Below are 12,046 nucleotides of genomic sequence, written 5' to 3' on the forward strand. Positions count from 1 at the left end.
AAAAAAAAAAAAAAAAAAGAAAAAGTGAAATTTCCCTTGTCATCCTATCCTCTAGAGATAACTGCTTTGAAGCACTGGGTTTGTATCCTGACTTTAAATGTATGCATCAGACTTTCTTTTTATTTATTTATTGTTTTTGAGATGGAGTCTCGAGTGCATAATACTTTCTGGGGTGCAGTGAGTGTGGACTGCTCACGTTATATAGCTTTATATCTTCACTATTTTTTCGGAGTTTTCTCATAGACAAAATTACGTTCTAGAGAAATTTATAAAGTAGAAATTTGTAAAGTGAGTGATACTCCTTTGAGTGGATGGACTACGTTTTGTTGATTCATCTATTGGCAGACACGGATTGTTTCTACTTTTTGGCTATTGTGAATAATGTTCATTGTCATATGACTATCTGAGTCCCTGCTTTCAATTTTTTGGGGTATATTCTTAGGACTGGAATTGATAGGTCATATGGTAATCCTAATTTGTTTTTAGTTTTAATTTTTTAAATTAAAAAAATTGTTTTATTTTTGCGTTTATAGAGACATGGTCTCACTATGTTGCTCAGGCTGGTCTTGAGCTCCTGGCCTCAAGCTGTCCTCCTGCCTTAGCCTCCCAAAGTGTTGGGATTACAGACCTGAGTCATTGTGTCGGCTCTCATTTTTGTTGTTGTTGTTGTTGTTGTTGTTTTTGAGACGGGGCCTTGCTTTGTCACCCAGGCTGTAGTGTAGTGGCACAATCTTGGCTCACTTCAACCTTCACCTTTCCAGTTAAGCAATTCTCTTCCCTCAGCCTCCCAAGTAGCTGAGATTGTGTGCGCACCACCACGCCTGGCTAATTTTTGTATTTTTAGTGAAGATGGGGTTTCACCATGTTGGCCAGGCCGGTCTTGAACTCCTGACCTCAATGATCCATGCACCTTGGCCTCCCAAAGTGCTGGGATTACAGGCATGAGCCACCATGCCTGGCTTTGTTTTTATTATTTATTACTATTATTTTATTATTATTATTATTTTTTTTTTTTAGATGAAGTTTCACTATGTGGCCCAGGCTGGTCCTAAACTCCTGGGCTCAAGTGATCCTCCCACCTCCGCTTCCCAAAGTGCTGGGATAACAGGCATGAGCTCCCGTGCCCAGCCCCCCTTTTGTTTTTAAAGTTATTTTTTGCCTATTGCAATGTGCTCATTCTCCCAGCTGAACCTTAAATATTTTATGACATAACTAATATGTAAATACATTGCCTTTATAAACAATTCATTGATACAGACAAAACTGACCATCCTTATCTCTTCTGTTATTTAGAAGTAGTCCAGTTAACTAGTGTGGTGGGTATTTTTCTAGACTTTTTTTTTCTGAGATGGAGTCTTGTTCTGTAGCCCAAGCTGGAGTGCAGTGGCACCATCTCCGCTCACTGCAAGCTCCGCCTCCCGGATTCATGCCATTCTCCTGCCTCAGCCTCCTGAGTAGCTGGGACTACAGGCACCTGTCACCACACCGGCTGATTTTTTGTATTTTTGGTAGAGACATGGTTTCACCATGTTAGCCAGTATGGTCTTGATCTCCTGACCTCATGATCTGCCTGCCTGGGTCTCCCAAAGTGCTGGGATTACAGGCATGAGCCACCATGCCCTGCCTTTTCTAGACATTTTTATGAGTGTATGTACAGGGAGACTAACATGTGGTTGGTTTTGTGTGTGTTTTCTGTAGTAAGTGGCATCCCATGTGTGTTATTCTGCAGCTCCCTTTTGTGCTTAATTGTGACTTGGCAAACTTACTGTTTCTGTATATGTGATCAGCTGGTGAGAATCATCTCACCAAATGCCAACAAGGCCAAGTTTGTGGGTTCTATGAAGCAAAGTTGTTAATTTAAAAAAAGGGGCCGGGCGCGGTGATTCATGCCTGTCATCCCAGCACTTTGGGAGGCCGAGGCGGGCGGATCACGAGGTCAGGAGATACAGACCATCCTGGCTAACATGGTGAAACCTTGTCTCTACTAAAAATACAAAAAATTAGCCGGGCATGGGTGGCGGGCACCTGTAGTCCCAGCTACTCAGGAGACTGAGGCAGGAGAATGCGTGAACCCTGGAGGTGGAGCTTGCAGTGAACCAAGATCTCGCCACCGTACTCCAGCCTGGGTGACAGAGCGAGACTCTGTCTCCAAAAAAAAAAAAAAAAAAAGGGGAAGAGCAAATACATGCTGGTGAGACAGGTAAGGGAGATGAATCCTGCTACTGCCACAGCCAGAGACCATGCAAGCAGCAGACGTGTGGGTGGAGGAATCACTGTCGTGCAAAGGACGCCGGCTCCTGGTGCCTTTGAGTGGTCTGTTGTGCTTACTGCATTTGAGTTTTCAATCCCATTTCCTTTGGTTTCCTGATGTACTCACACTTGGTGGTTGTGGACTGTTTTCCAGGCATCTGCAGCCCTGGCTAGAAAGAAGGGGAAAAGTTTGCATAAAGACATGGCTATCTTTTGGCACAGGAAGAAAATAAGTGAGTTTTCAATTACTCTTTTCACTTTTAAAAAAAATTATTTCTATTTATTTATTTATTTAATAAAGATGAGATCTTGCTATGTTGCCCAGTCTGATCTTGGGATTACAGGCACGAGCCATTGTGCACGGCCCTGTCTTCAGTTCCTCATGCTCTTGGTCCAAACCCTTTGAGTTTGAGCCCTTTCCCCAGCCCGTGGGGGAGGCTGGCTCTGAGTGGATTTGCATCTCACAGTTATTTCCTTGGGCTCTTCTCTAACCTCCTGTGACTACGAAAATAATATTAGTTTCTCAGAAACAGAGTGAAAAAGTCCAGTACCAGGTGATCTATGATTGCATAAACTCTTCTACCTCCTATGTCCACAGGCCCCAATAAGAAACCCTTTTCCCTGAAGGAGAAGAAACCAGGTGATGGTGAAGTCAGCCCGAGCACAGAGGATGCACCCTTTCAGCACTCTCCTCTTAGCAAGGCCGCAGGGAGGGCTGGTGCTGGCAGCCTCCTGAATAAAAGGTGGGATCGGTCCCTCCTAATGACCTTATTTGGGAAGGACCAGGAAATAGCGCCCTACAGTGACACATGAGTCAGGGTGCAAGACTGTGGGGAGTGGTGCGGAGACAAAAGCCAGTTGCCAGGGATGGCTGGGGGTGGAGGGCAGGGGCTCTGCACCTCCAGCCAGCATGGGCCATGAGGAGGTGGGTCTGTGGGGGGCTGGTGGTCGCAGCCAGAAGAGAGAATTTTCTGACACTGGTACCTGTCAGCTGTAGAGATGGTGGACAGCAGTGATTCTGTCCTGTCTTGTTCTCACATACCCTAGGGCCAAGGTTGCTGAGAAAGCCTTCCTTTGGGGCTGGCCTTTTTTTCTTGTTTCCACTTGGCATTTTCTATGGGAGAATCTCATCACACAGTTGTTATAGCTGGTGTAGGCCTTTTGGCTGCAGCTACAGGAGATCCAGGGGAGGCTGCTCACTTAGGACAGCAGAACTTCTGGCCTTGCACAGAGTGCCTGCTCTGTGGGACACACGCAGGCTGGCGCCCTGTGGCGGGTCGCTGCCTGCCTCACAGGATTGTAGTAGCAAATCTCCTTGCTCATCTAACTTGTCCTGAATCCCACTGCAGTTGAGTGCAGTTCCACTTGACATATAAATGTACAAGCAATAACTTTTTTCCTCAAGGCATTTAACTGTCTGTAATAAACTATGCATTCCTTTTGTTTTGAGATAGTCTCACTTTGTTGCCCAGGTTGGAGTTTGGTGGCGTGATCTTGGCTCACTGCAATCTCTGCCTCCTGGGTTCAAGAAATTCTCCTGCCTCAGCCTCCCTAGTAGCTGGGATTACAGACCTGCTCCACCATGCCCAGCTAATATGTTTGTATTTTTAGTAGAGATGGGGTTTCACCATGTTGGCCAGGCTGGTCTCGAACTCCTGACTAGACGTGCGTGCCCGGTCAAACCATGCATTTCTGATAATCACTTACAGCAGTTTCCAATTTCCAGCGTGACTTTTTTTTTTTTTTTTTTTTTTTTCCTAAAAAGCTGTCACTTAAAGGAAGGGCAGCATGACTTTTTGTAGGTGCGGCTTATCACAGTGAAGCGGACACGGTTGGCCGTGTTAGTTGTGTTAGCCAGCACGTGATGTGAACTGCCCTGGCTACCGTGTCTGTCTGGGGAACTCTGTTCTCAAAGGCTTTTCCTTTTCACACCAGACCTACTTTGACAGGTCTCTGGCTGAATCCATCTTTTCATCTTTTGGCCAATGTATTTTCCTCACTTTCCATTTTGTGATGAGCAGTTTAGTTGCTGGTTTGACATAATCTTTGACATTCAAGTTCAGAAAATGATGAAAGCTAGAAAATGGGGAAGCTGAGGGAGCATGCCTGATTCCTTTTAGTATGTCCTATCAAAATAAACTAGTTTTAAAACATGTAGGCATAGTATTTCCTTATGATATTAAAGATATTTTTCGTGCTGAGTTTCGTTTCTTTGAGATAGGAATCAGTAAGTACTCCTTTTAGCTGTTTAAATGCGCCTATCTTGTTTTTGGTAGGGGGTGGTAAGTTTGGAGCCTCACTCTGTAACCCAGACTGGAGAGCAGCAGTGCAATCTCAGCTCACTGCAACCTCCGCCTGCCAGGCTCAAGCAATCCTCTCACCCCAGCCTCCCGAGTAGCTGGGACTACAGGCACATGCCACCATGCCTGGCTGATTTTTAAATTTTTTGTAGAGATGGGGTCTCCCTATGTTGCCCAGGCTATTTTGTTTTTCAAAAGTATGAAAATTATATTAAAGTCAGTGAATAATGTGAATAACGCTTTTGTGTTCATTACCATCTTTATCAAAACTCAATAAGTGCTTGTAGTTTCTCAGCTTTAGATGACCATAAAATCTTGAAAGATGAGGGGACGTGTTCAGAAACGAAAATGCTCTGAAGGCCTTCCTGGTACGAGGGCCCTCAGTGTGGTGTTTACTTTATAGCTCTCCAGTGAAGAAGCCAAGTCTTCTCAAGGCCCACCAATTCGAAGGAGACTCTTTTGACTCAGCCTCCGATGGCTCTGAGGGCCTCGGGCCATGTGTGCTGTCCCTCAGTACCCTGATAGGCACTGTGGCTGAGACATCCAAGGAGAAGTACCGCCTGCTTGACCAGAGAGACAGGATCATGCGGCAAGGTACGGCACGTGGTGGCAGAGGTTCTAGGGGCCTGGTGAGGTCGTCTTCTTGGGTGCCATCAGGGCAGGAGCAACTCCTTTCCATTGGGCTCTATTGCTGTTGAGTCTCAGGCCTCTGATGTGGTGTGTCTGATCTTCATGGTCTGCCAGTTTTCTTGGAGTGAGTGTTGTGTGTATGTGTACATATATGTGCAAATATGTCTGCTAATGTGTGTATAAAATAGCAGTGGGAGGATGCAAAAGAATGGACTTCTGTCTGTAGAGGGAGCAGGATTGTGAAGGGCAAAGGTTATGGCGGAATGCTCCATCTCGGACAGGGCATCCTTACACTGTTACAATGTTGAACTGTGTGAATGTATTACCTACTAAAAAGTAAGTATTCTATTAACACTAAAAATATATGCAGGGACCAAAATAAAAGGAAAAAACACAGGTGCTCCTCTTTGCCAATTTTATTCTCTTAAATTTCAGCCAGGCTGGGTGTGGTGACTCATGCCTGTAATCCCAGCACTTTGGGAGGCCGACGCATGTAGACCACCTGAGGTCAGGAGTTCAAGACCAGCCTGGCCAACATGGCAAAACCCCATCTTTACAAAAAATAAATAAATAAATAAATAAATAAATAAATAAATAAATTAGCTGGGTGCGGTGGTGTACACCTGTAGTCCCAGCTACTTGGGAGGGTGAGACAGGAGAATCACTTGAACTGGCGAGGTGGAGGTTACAGTGAGCCGAGATTGTGCCACTACACTCCAGTCTGAGCGACAGGATGAGACTTTGTCTCAAAAAAAAAAAAAAAAGCTGGATGTGGTGGCTCACGCCTGTAATCCCAGCACTTTGGGAGGTTGAGGCTGGTGGATCACCTGAGGTCAGGAGTTCGAGACCAGCCGGACCAACATGGAGCAACCCGGTCTCTACTAAAAATAGAAAATTAGCCAAGCATGGTGGCACATGCCTGTAATCCCAGCTACTCGGGAGGCTGAGGCAGGAGAACTGCTTGAACCCATGAGGCGGAGCTTACAGTGAGCCAAGATTGCACCACTGCCGTCCAGCCTGGGCGATAGAGTGAGACTCCATCTCAAAAAAAAAAAAATTCAGCTATAGGAGTTTCCTTTTTTTAAAAGCTGTGGATAATTCGATTAATCACCATGTTTCCTTAATATAGTGATACATAGTATTAAAAACTGCCATCATACATCGTATCATTGATAATGGTGATTTTTATATTCCAAATGAAATTATTAGGTATTAGAATTTTTCTTTTTTTTATTTTTTTCCTCGAAATGGAGTCTTGCTCTGTTACCCATGCTGGAGTGCAGTGGTGCAGTCTCAGCTCACTGCAATATCCGCCTCCCAGGTTCAAGTGATTCTCTTGCCTCAGCCTCCTGAGTAGCTGGGAATACAGGCATGCGCCACCCCACCCGGCTAATTTTTGTATTCTTAGTAGAGATGGGGTTCTCTGTGTTGGTCAGGCTGGTCTCGAACTCCTGACCTCAGGTGATCTGCCAGCCTTGGCCTCCCAAAGTGCTGGGATTGCAGGCGTGAGCCACCAGGCCCAGCCCAGGTATTAGAATTTTTCAAAATAAAAACAAGTATATATTTTTTAGTTGTGAAGTTGTTGCATTTCCATTTACTTGCAAGCTACATTTGTAACTATTTAATTCTAAGTATAATCATAGAAGTTATTCAGGTAAGAACCCAGTTAACTTCCATTATGTGATTCCTATATTAAAGTCATGGTGAATACCGAGACAGAGTTTTAGAATAGTGATATATTTTGAATATTTGCAGTTGTTACAAGTCAATCCTTTTAGTAAACATCCTGCACCATGATTTTTTGTCATTGAGGTCATTACAGGAGTTAGAAAACTCCGGCTGAAAGTGAGCACACTCGCCTGCTTTTATCTGCAGTGAGGGTCTGTGACTGTTAGAAAGAGGTGGACTCGGGTCTTCGGGAGTTTTGATGTCCTGCTGCTTGGCAGAATAGAACATAAGTCCTCTTTCTCTGAGGCTCAGAGTTTTACAAATATTTTTTTTCTATTTTGTAACGTGTGTGTGTGTGTGTGTGTGTGTTTTAATTTCTTTTTATCATTATGAGAATACACGTCTGTAGGTTTGTGCTAACCATGTGGTACATTCTTACCTTTTACTTGACGTCACTTAGCTCGGGTGAAGAGAACCGATCTGGACAAAGCGAGGACTTTTGTTGGGACCTGCCTGGATATGTGTCCTGAGAAGGAGAGGTACATGCGGGAGACCCGTAGCCAGCTGAGTGTATTCGAAGTGGTCCCAGGGACTGACCAGGTAGAGCCCTGCATCTCCCTGTGGAGTGGGGGCAGGGTGTGCAGGGGATGGGGCTGCTTTTGTCATTTCTGTACCTACTTGATTTGGGTGTTTGTTTTAGAGGGTGTTGGGTATTTGGGCTATTAACAATCATATTAACCTGTTTTTGCATTGTGAGATGTTCACTCTGTAAGTGGTACCTATACATGATAACATGATGAGGTATAGATGCAAGTTATTTTAAATAAAGTTGTTTTTCAAAATTTTTTTTTTTTTTTTTGAGACAGGGTCTCACTCTGTCACCTAGGCTGGAGCACAGTGGTCCAGTCATGGCTCACTACAGCCTCAACTTCCCAGGCTCAGGTGATCATCTCACTCAGCTTACAAAGTAGCTGGGATTGCAGGCATGCTCCACCACACCTAGTTATCGTCATATTTATTGAAGTGATGGGGTCTTGCTGTATTGCCCAGGCTGGTCCCAAACTCCTAAGCTCAAGTGATCTGCCCACGTCTGCCTCTCAAAGTGCTGGGATTACAGGCGTGAGCCACTACATCCAGCTAACTTTTTACTTTTTACAATCTTATTCCTGTCTGTTTCTATGCTTATGTTTTACACATTCAAAGTTATGCTCTAGATACAATTTTATGTGTATTTTTTCCTCCTAAAATTATGTCACGAGGCCGGGCGCGGTGGCTCACCCCTGTAATCCCAGCACTTTGAGAGGCCGAGGCGGGTGGATCACACGGTCAAGAGATCGAGACCATCCTGGCTAACACGGTGAAACCCTGTCTCTACTAAAAATACACAAAATTAGCCGGGTGTGGTGGCGGGTGCCTGTAGTCCCAGCTACTTGGGAGGCTGAGGCAGCAGAATGGCTGAACCCGGGAGGTGGAGCTGGCAGTGAGCTGAGATCGCACCACTGCACTCTAACCTGGGCAACAGAGCGAAACTCCATCTCAAAAAAAAAAAAATTATGAACATTTTCCTTTGTTAGGGTAAACTATGAGCATTTAAAATGACAGCATATTATTTTATTAGTAGCTCTGTCAAAACTGCATTTTACCATTAGTAGATAGGCTGTTTCTAAATTTTTAGTTCTATTAATAATATTGTTTGGCATCTTATATGTAATGCTTCTCTGGTATTTAGATGATTTTCTTCAGATCCTAAGAATTAAATTACTGCATCAGAGGGTATGACCTTTGCTGAGCATGATCAATGTATCTTCCCAAATTGGTTCCCTAGAAAGCTGCACCGATATAGATCCTTTTGGACTCTGTGAATTTTGCTTGTGGGCTCCTCCTCCGCTTCCTGGCTGGTGGCTTTATACACCCTTTGCCTGGTTCGGGGTCCCCAGCCCAGCAACTCGTCTCACTGTAGGGCCCCTGCCTCAGGAGAGGGCAATGCCCAGGCGCTCATCCTGTGTACGTCTCTGCCTCTTCCCTCGGCCATGTCTTCGGCCTCCTTTTGAGGTGGGAGATGTAGCTCCTGGCCCCAGGTGGGCAGCTAGTCCCTGGTGCTGTGCCCTCAGCAGTCCTCACTGCCTGTCTCTGTTTCACTTCTGGTCTGTGTAGACTTAACCGGGTGTGTGAGCAGACCTGAGACCTTTTAAATGCTGGAGGCCCTTCCCTGTCCCATCTCTCTGCTTTGGAGCGTGGCAGATGTGCCTTCACTTACATCCTCCTGTTTGTCGTGACGCGTTCGTATCTTAACTCCTTGTCATATTTGCTAAAGTCACGTTTCTCAATTTGTCTTTGAATTTTGATTGTCGCCTTTTAACAGAAATTTTATGTTGAAAAAATGTATTCTCAAATATCGATCTTGTGTGGGTGTGTATGTGATTTTCCCCCTCATTTTCAGGCGTAACTCTGCCTGGCCCGAGGTATGCCACATGGGCAGCCTGTCTCTGCATCATGTCTCTAGGTGGACCATGCAGCAGCTGTGAAAGAGTACAGTCGGTCCTCGGCGGATCAGGAGGAGCCCCTGCCCCACGAGCTGCGGCCCTTGCCAGTGCTCAGCAGGACCATGGACTACCTGGTGACCCAGATCATGGACCAGAAGGAGGGCAGCCTGCGGGACTGGTACGACTTTGTGTGGAACCGCACGCGTGGCATACGGAAGGTATTGGCTGCCTCCAACCTGGACGCTAAAAAATGCATACAAATTCCAAAGTCAAACTGATAGTTATTTTTATTTTACTCTGTTATATAGTTTATCTGTAACAAAAATGTACTTTTGTGGGCCGGGTGCGGTGGCTCAGGCCTGTAATCCCAGGACTCTGGGAGGCTTAGGTGGGTGGATCACCTGAGGTCAGGCGTTTGAGACTAGCCTGGCCAACATGGTGAAACCCCGTCTCTACTGAAAATGTAAAAATTAGCTTGGCGTGGTGGCACACGCCTGTAATCCCAGCTACTAGAGAGGCTGAGCCAGGAGAATTGCTTGAACCCAGGAGGCGGAGGTTGTGGTTAGCCAAGACAGCACCACTGCACCTCCAGCCTGGCTTCTGTCTCAAAAAAAAAAAAAAACCCCAAGGACTTTTATTTAAGTCACTACAAAGTCCTATTAAAATGTGTATCATGGGCTTTGTTTCAAATTGAAATGTGAGAAATTGAGGTCGCAGCATGATCTTTCTCACAGTTGCCTCTTTGCATGGGAATGTGTGTGTGATCCTCCCCCTCGCCTGTGGCCAGGATATCACACAGCAGCACCTCTGCGACCCCCTGACGGTGTCCCTGATTGAGAAGTGCACCCGGTTTCACATCCACTGTGCCCACTTCATGTGTGAGGAGCCCATGTCCTCCTTTGATGCCAAGATCAATAATGAGAACATGACCAAGTGCCTGCAGAGCCTGAAGGAGATGTACCAGGACCTGAGAAACAAGGGCGTCTTCTGTGCCAGCGAAGCGGAGTTCCAGGGCTACAATGTTCTGCTCAGTCTCAACAAGGGAGACATCCTAAGGTGAATCTTCACATCCAAAAGTTGCCCTAAGGTGGCTGAAAAGGCAGGCTTTAAACAGGAGAAGCACTTTCAGGATTGGCAGTAGCCAGCAGTGCTGCATTCTCTCTGTTAGCAGATGTTGGGGTGATAGTAGAGGACCTCGGTATGGCTGTGCATTTGGCTGAGCTGAGCTGGGGGAAGCGTGATGGGGGTGTGCCCTGGGACCAGCACATCTGATGTAGGCCCCACATGTTCATTTCTGAGAACAGTTTGTCCTCACCAGTGAGGAAATGAGGAAGGAATCCTCCTCGTGAGACAGGTGAGTGAACCAGGAGAGGGAGTTCCAGGTTGTTAGCAGTTCCCTGTTTCCAGGTAGTTTTGTCAAAGATCTAAGTAATAAGAGAGGGAAAAAATTGTGTGAAATAAAAATGCTAAGAATAGGGTAGTGAGAATGAATGAATATAAAACCCTGGTCTGAGCCATAATTAGACACTTACTAGGAGTCTGGCGAGCTCTCTGGCCCTCTGCTTGTGGTGGTGTTAAGCTGAGCTTGATGGTGGACAGTGTTCCCTTTAGTTCTGAGATTCCCGTATCAATGGTGGACCTCTTTTTTTTAGTTTCGTATTTTCCTCAAGAACTGTGTGGCAGAATATCTAGATGTGTGACTGATTTTAAATTTTTATTTTATTTTATTTTATTTTTGAGACCGAGTCTTGCTCTATTGCCCAGGCTGGAGTACAGTAGTGTGATATCAGCTCGCTGCAACCTCCGCCTCCCGGGTTCAAGCGATTTTCTTGCCTCAGTCTCACGAGTAGCTGGGATTACAGGCACATACCACCACTCCCACCTAATTTTTTTTTTGATATGGAGTCTTGCTCTGTTGTCCAGGCTTGAGTGCAGTGGCGCGATCTCAGCTCACTGCAAGCTCTGCCTTCCGGGTTCACACCATTCTCCTGCCTCAGCCTCCGGAGTAGCTGGGACTACAGGCGCCCGCCACCACACCTGGCTAACTTTTTGTAGTTTTGGCAGAGACGGGGGTTTCGCCATATTAGCCAGGATGGTCTCGATCTCCTGACCTCGTGATCCACCCACCTCGGCCTCCCAAAGTGTTGGGATTACAGGCTTGAGCCACCGCGCCTGGCCAGTTTTTTTGTATTTTTAGTAGAGACAGGGTTTCGCCATGTTGGCCAGGCTGGTCTGGAACTCCTGACCTCAGATGATCCACCTGCCTCAGCCTCCCAAAGTGCTGGGATTACAGGTATGAGCCTCCATGCCGGCTGATTTTATATTTTAAAATTAAGCCTTGTATAGCCTGGGCAACATGGTGAGACCCTTCTGCAAAACAAAACAAAACAAAAACAACAAAAACGCCAGGTGTGGTGATGTGCGCATGTAGTTCCAGCTACTGGGGAGGCTGAGGTGGGAGGATCCCTTGAGCCCAGGAGGTCAAGGCTACAGTAAGCTGTGATCATGCCACTGCACTCCAGTCTGGGTGACAAAGCAAAACCCTATCTCTTAAAAAAAAAGAAAGATCAGGTGTGGTGGCCCATGGCATGTTGGGAGGCCTAGATGAGAGGATTGCTTGAGGCCAGGAGGTTGAGGCTGCAGTGAACGGTGATCGTGCCACTGCACTCCAGCCTGGGCGATAGAGCAAGACTCTCTCAAAAAAAAAAAAAAAAA

The 12,046-nt window shown here is 46.0% G+C and overlaps 1 protein-coding gene across 1 annotated transcript in view; it reads left to right on the plus strand.

The window, feature by feature from the left end:
• The window catches only part of MCM3AP (minichromosome maintenance complex component 3 associated protein), a 56,749-nt gene that overhangs the window by 3,018 nt on the left and 41,685 nt on the right, over positions 1-12,046 (plus strand). Inside the window, exons 4-9 of the mRNA XM_017847268.1 lie at positions 2,405-2,483; positions 2,849-2,993; positions 4,954-5,144; positions 7,309-7,448; positions 9,352-9,549; positions 10,119-10,388. Coding sequence (XP_017702757.1) covers positions 2,405-2,483; positions 2,849-2,993; positions 4,954-5,144; positions 7,309-7,448; positions 9,352-9,549; positions 10,119-10,388 — 1,023 coding nt within the window. The remainder of the gene's footprint in view (positions 1-2,404; positions 2,484-2,848; positions 2,994-4,953; positions 5,145-7,308; positions 7,449-9,351; positions 9,550-10,118; positions 10,389-12,046) is intronic.

The sequence above is a fragment of the Rhinopithecus bieti genome, unplaced genomic scaffold, assembly GCF_001698545.2.
Source record: "Rhinopithecus bieti isolate Rb0 unplaced genomic scaffold, ASM169854v2 scaffold_29990, whole genome shotgun sequence".
NCBI classification, from domain to species: domain Eukaryota; kingdom Metazoa; phylum Chordata; class Mammalia; order Primates; family Cercopithecidae; genus Rhinopithecus; species Rhinopithecus bieti.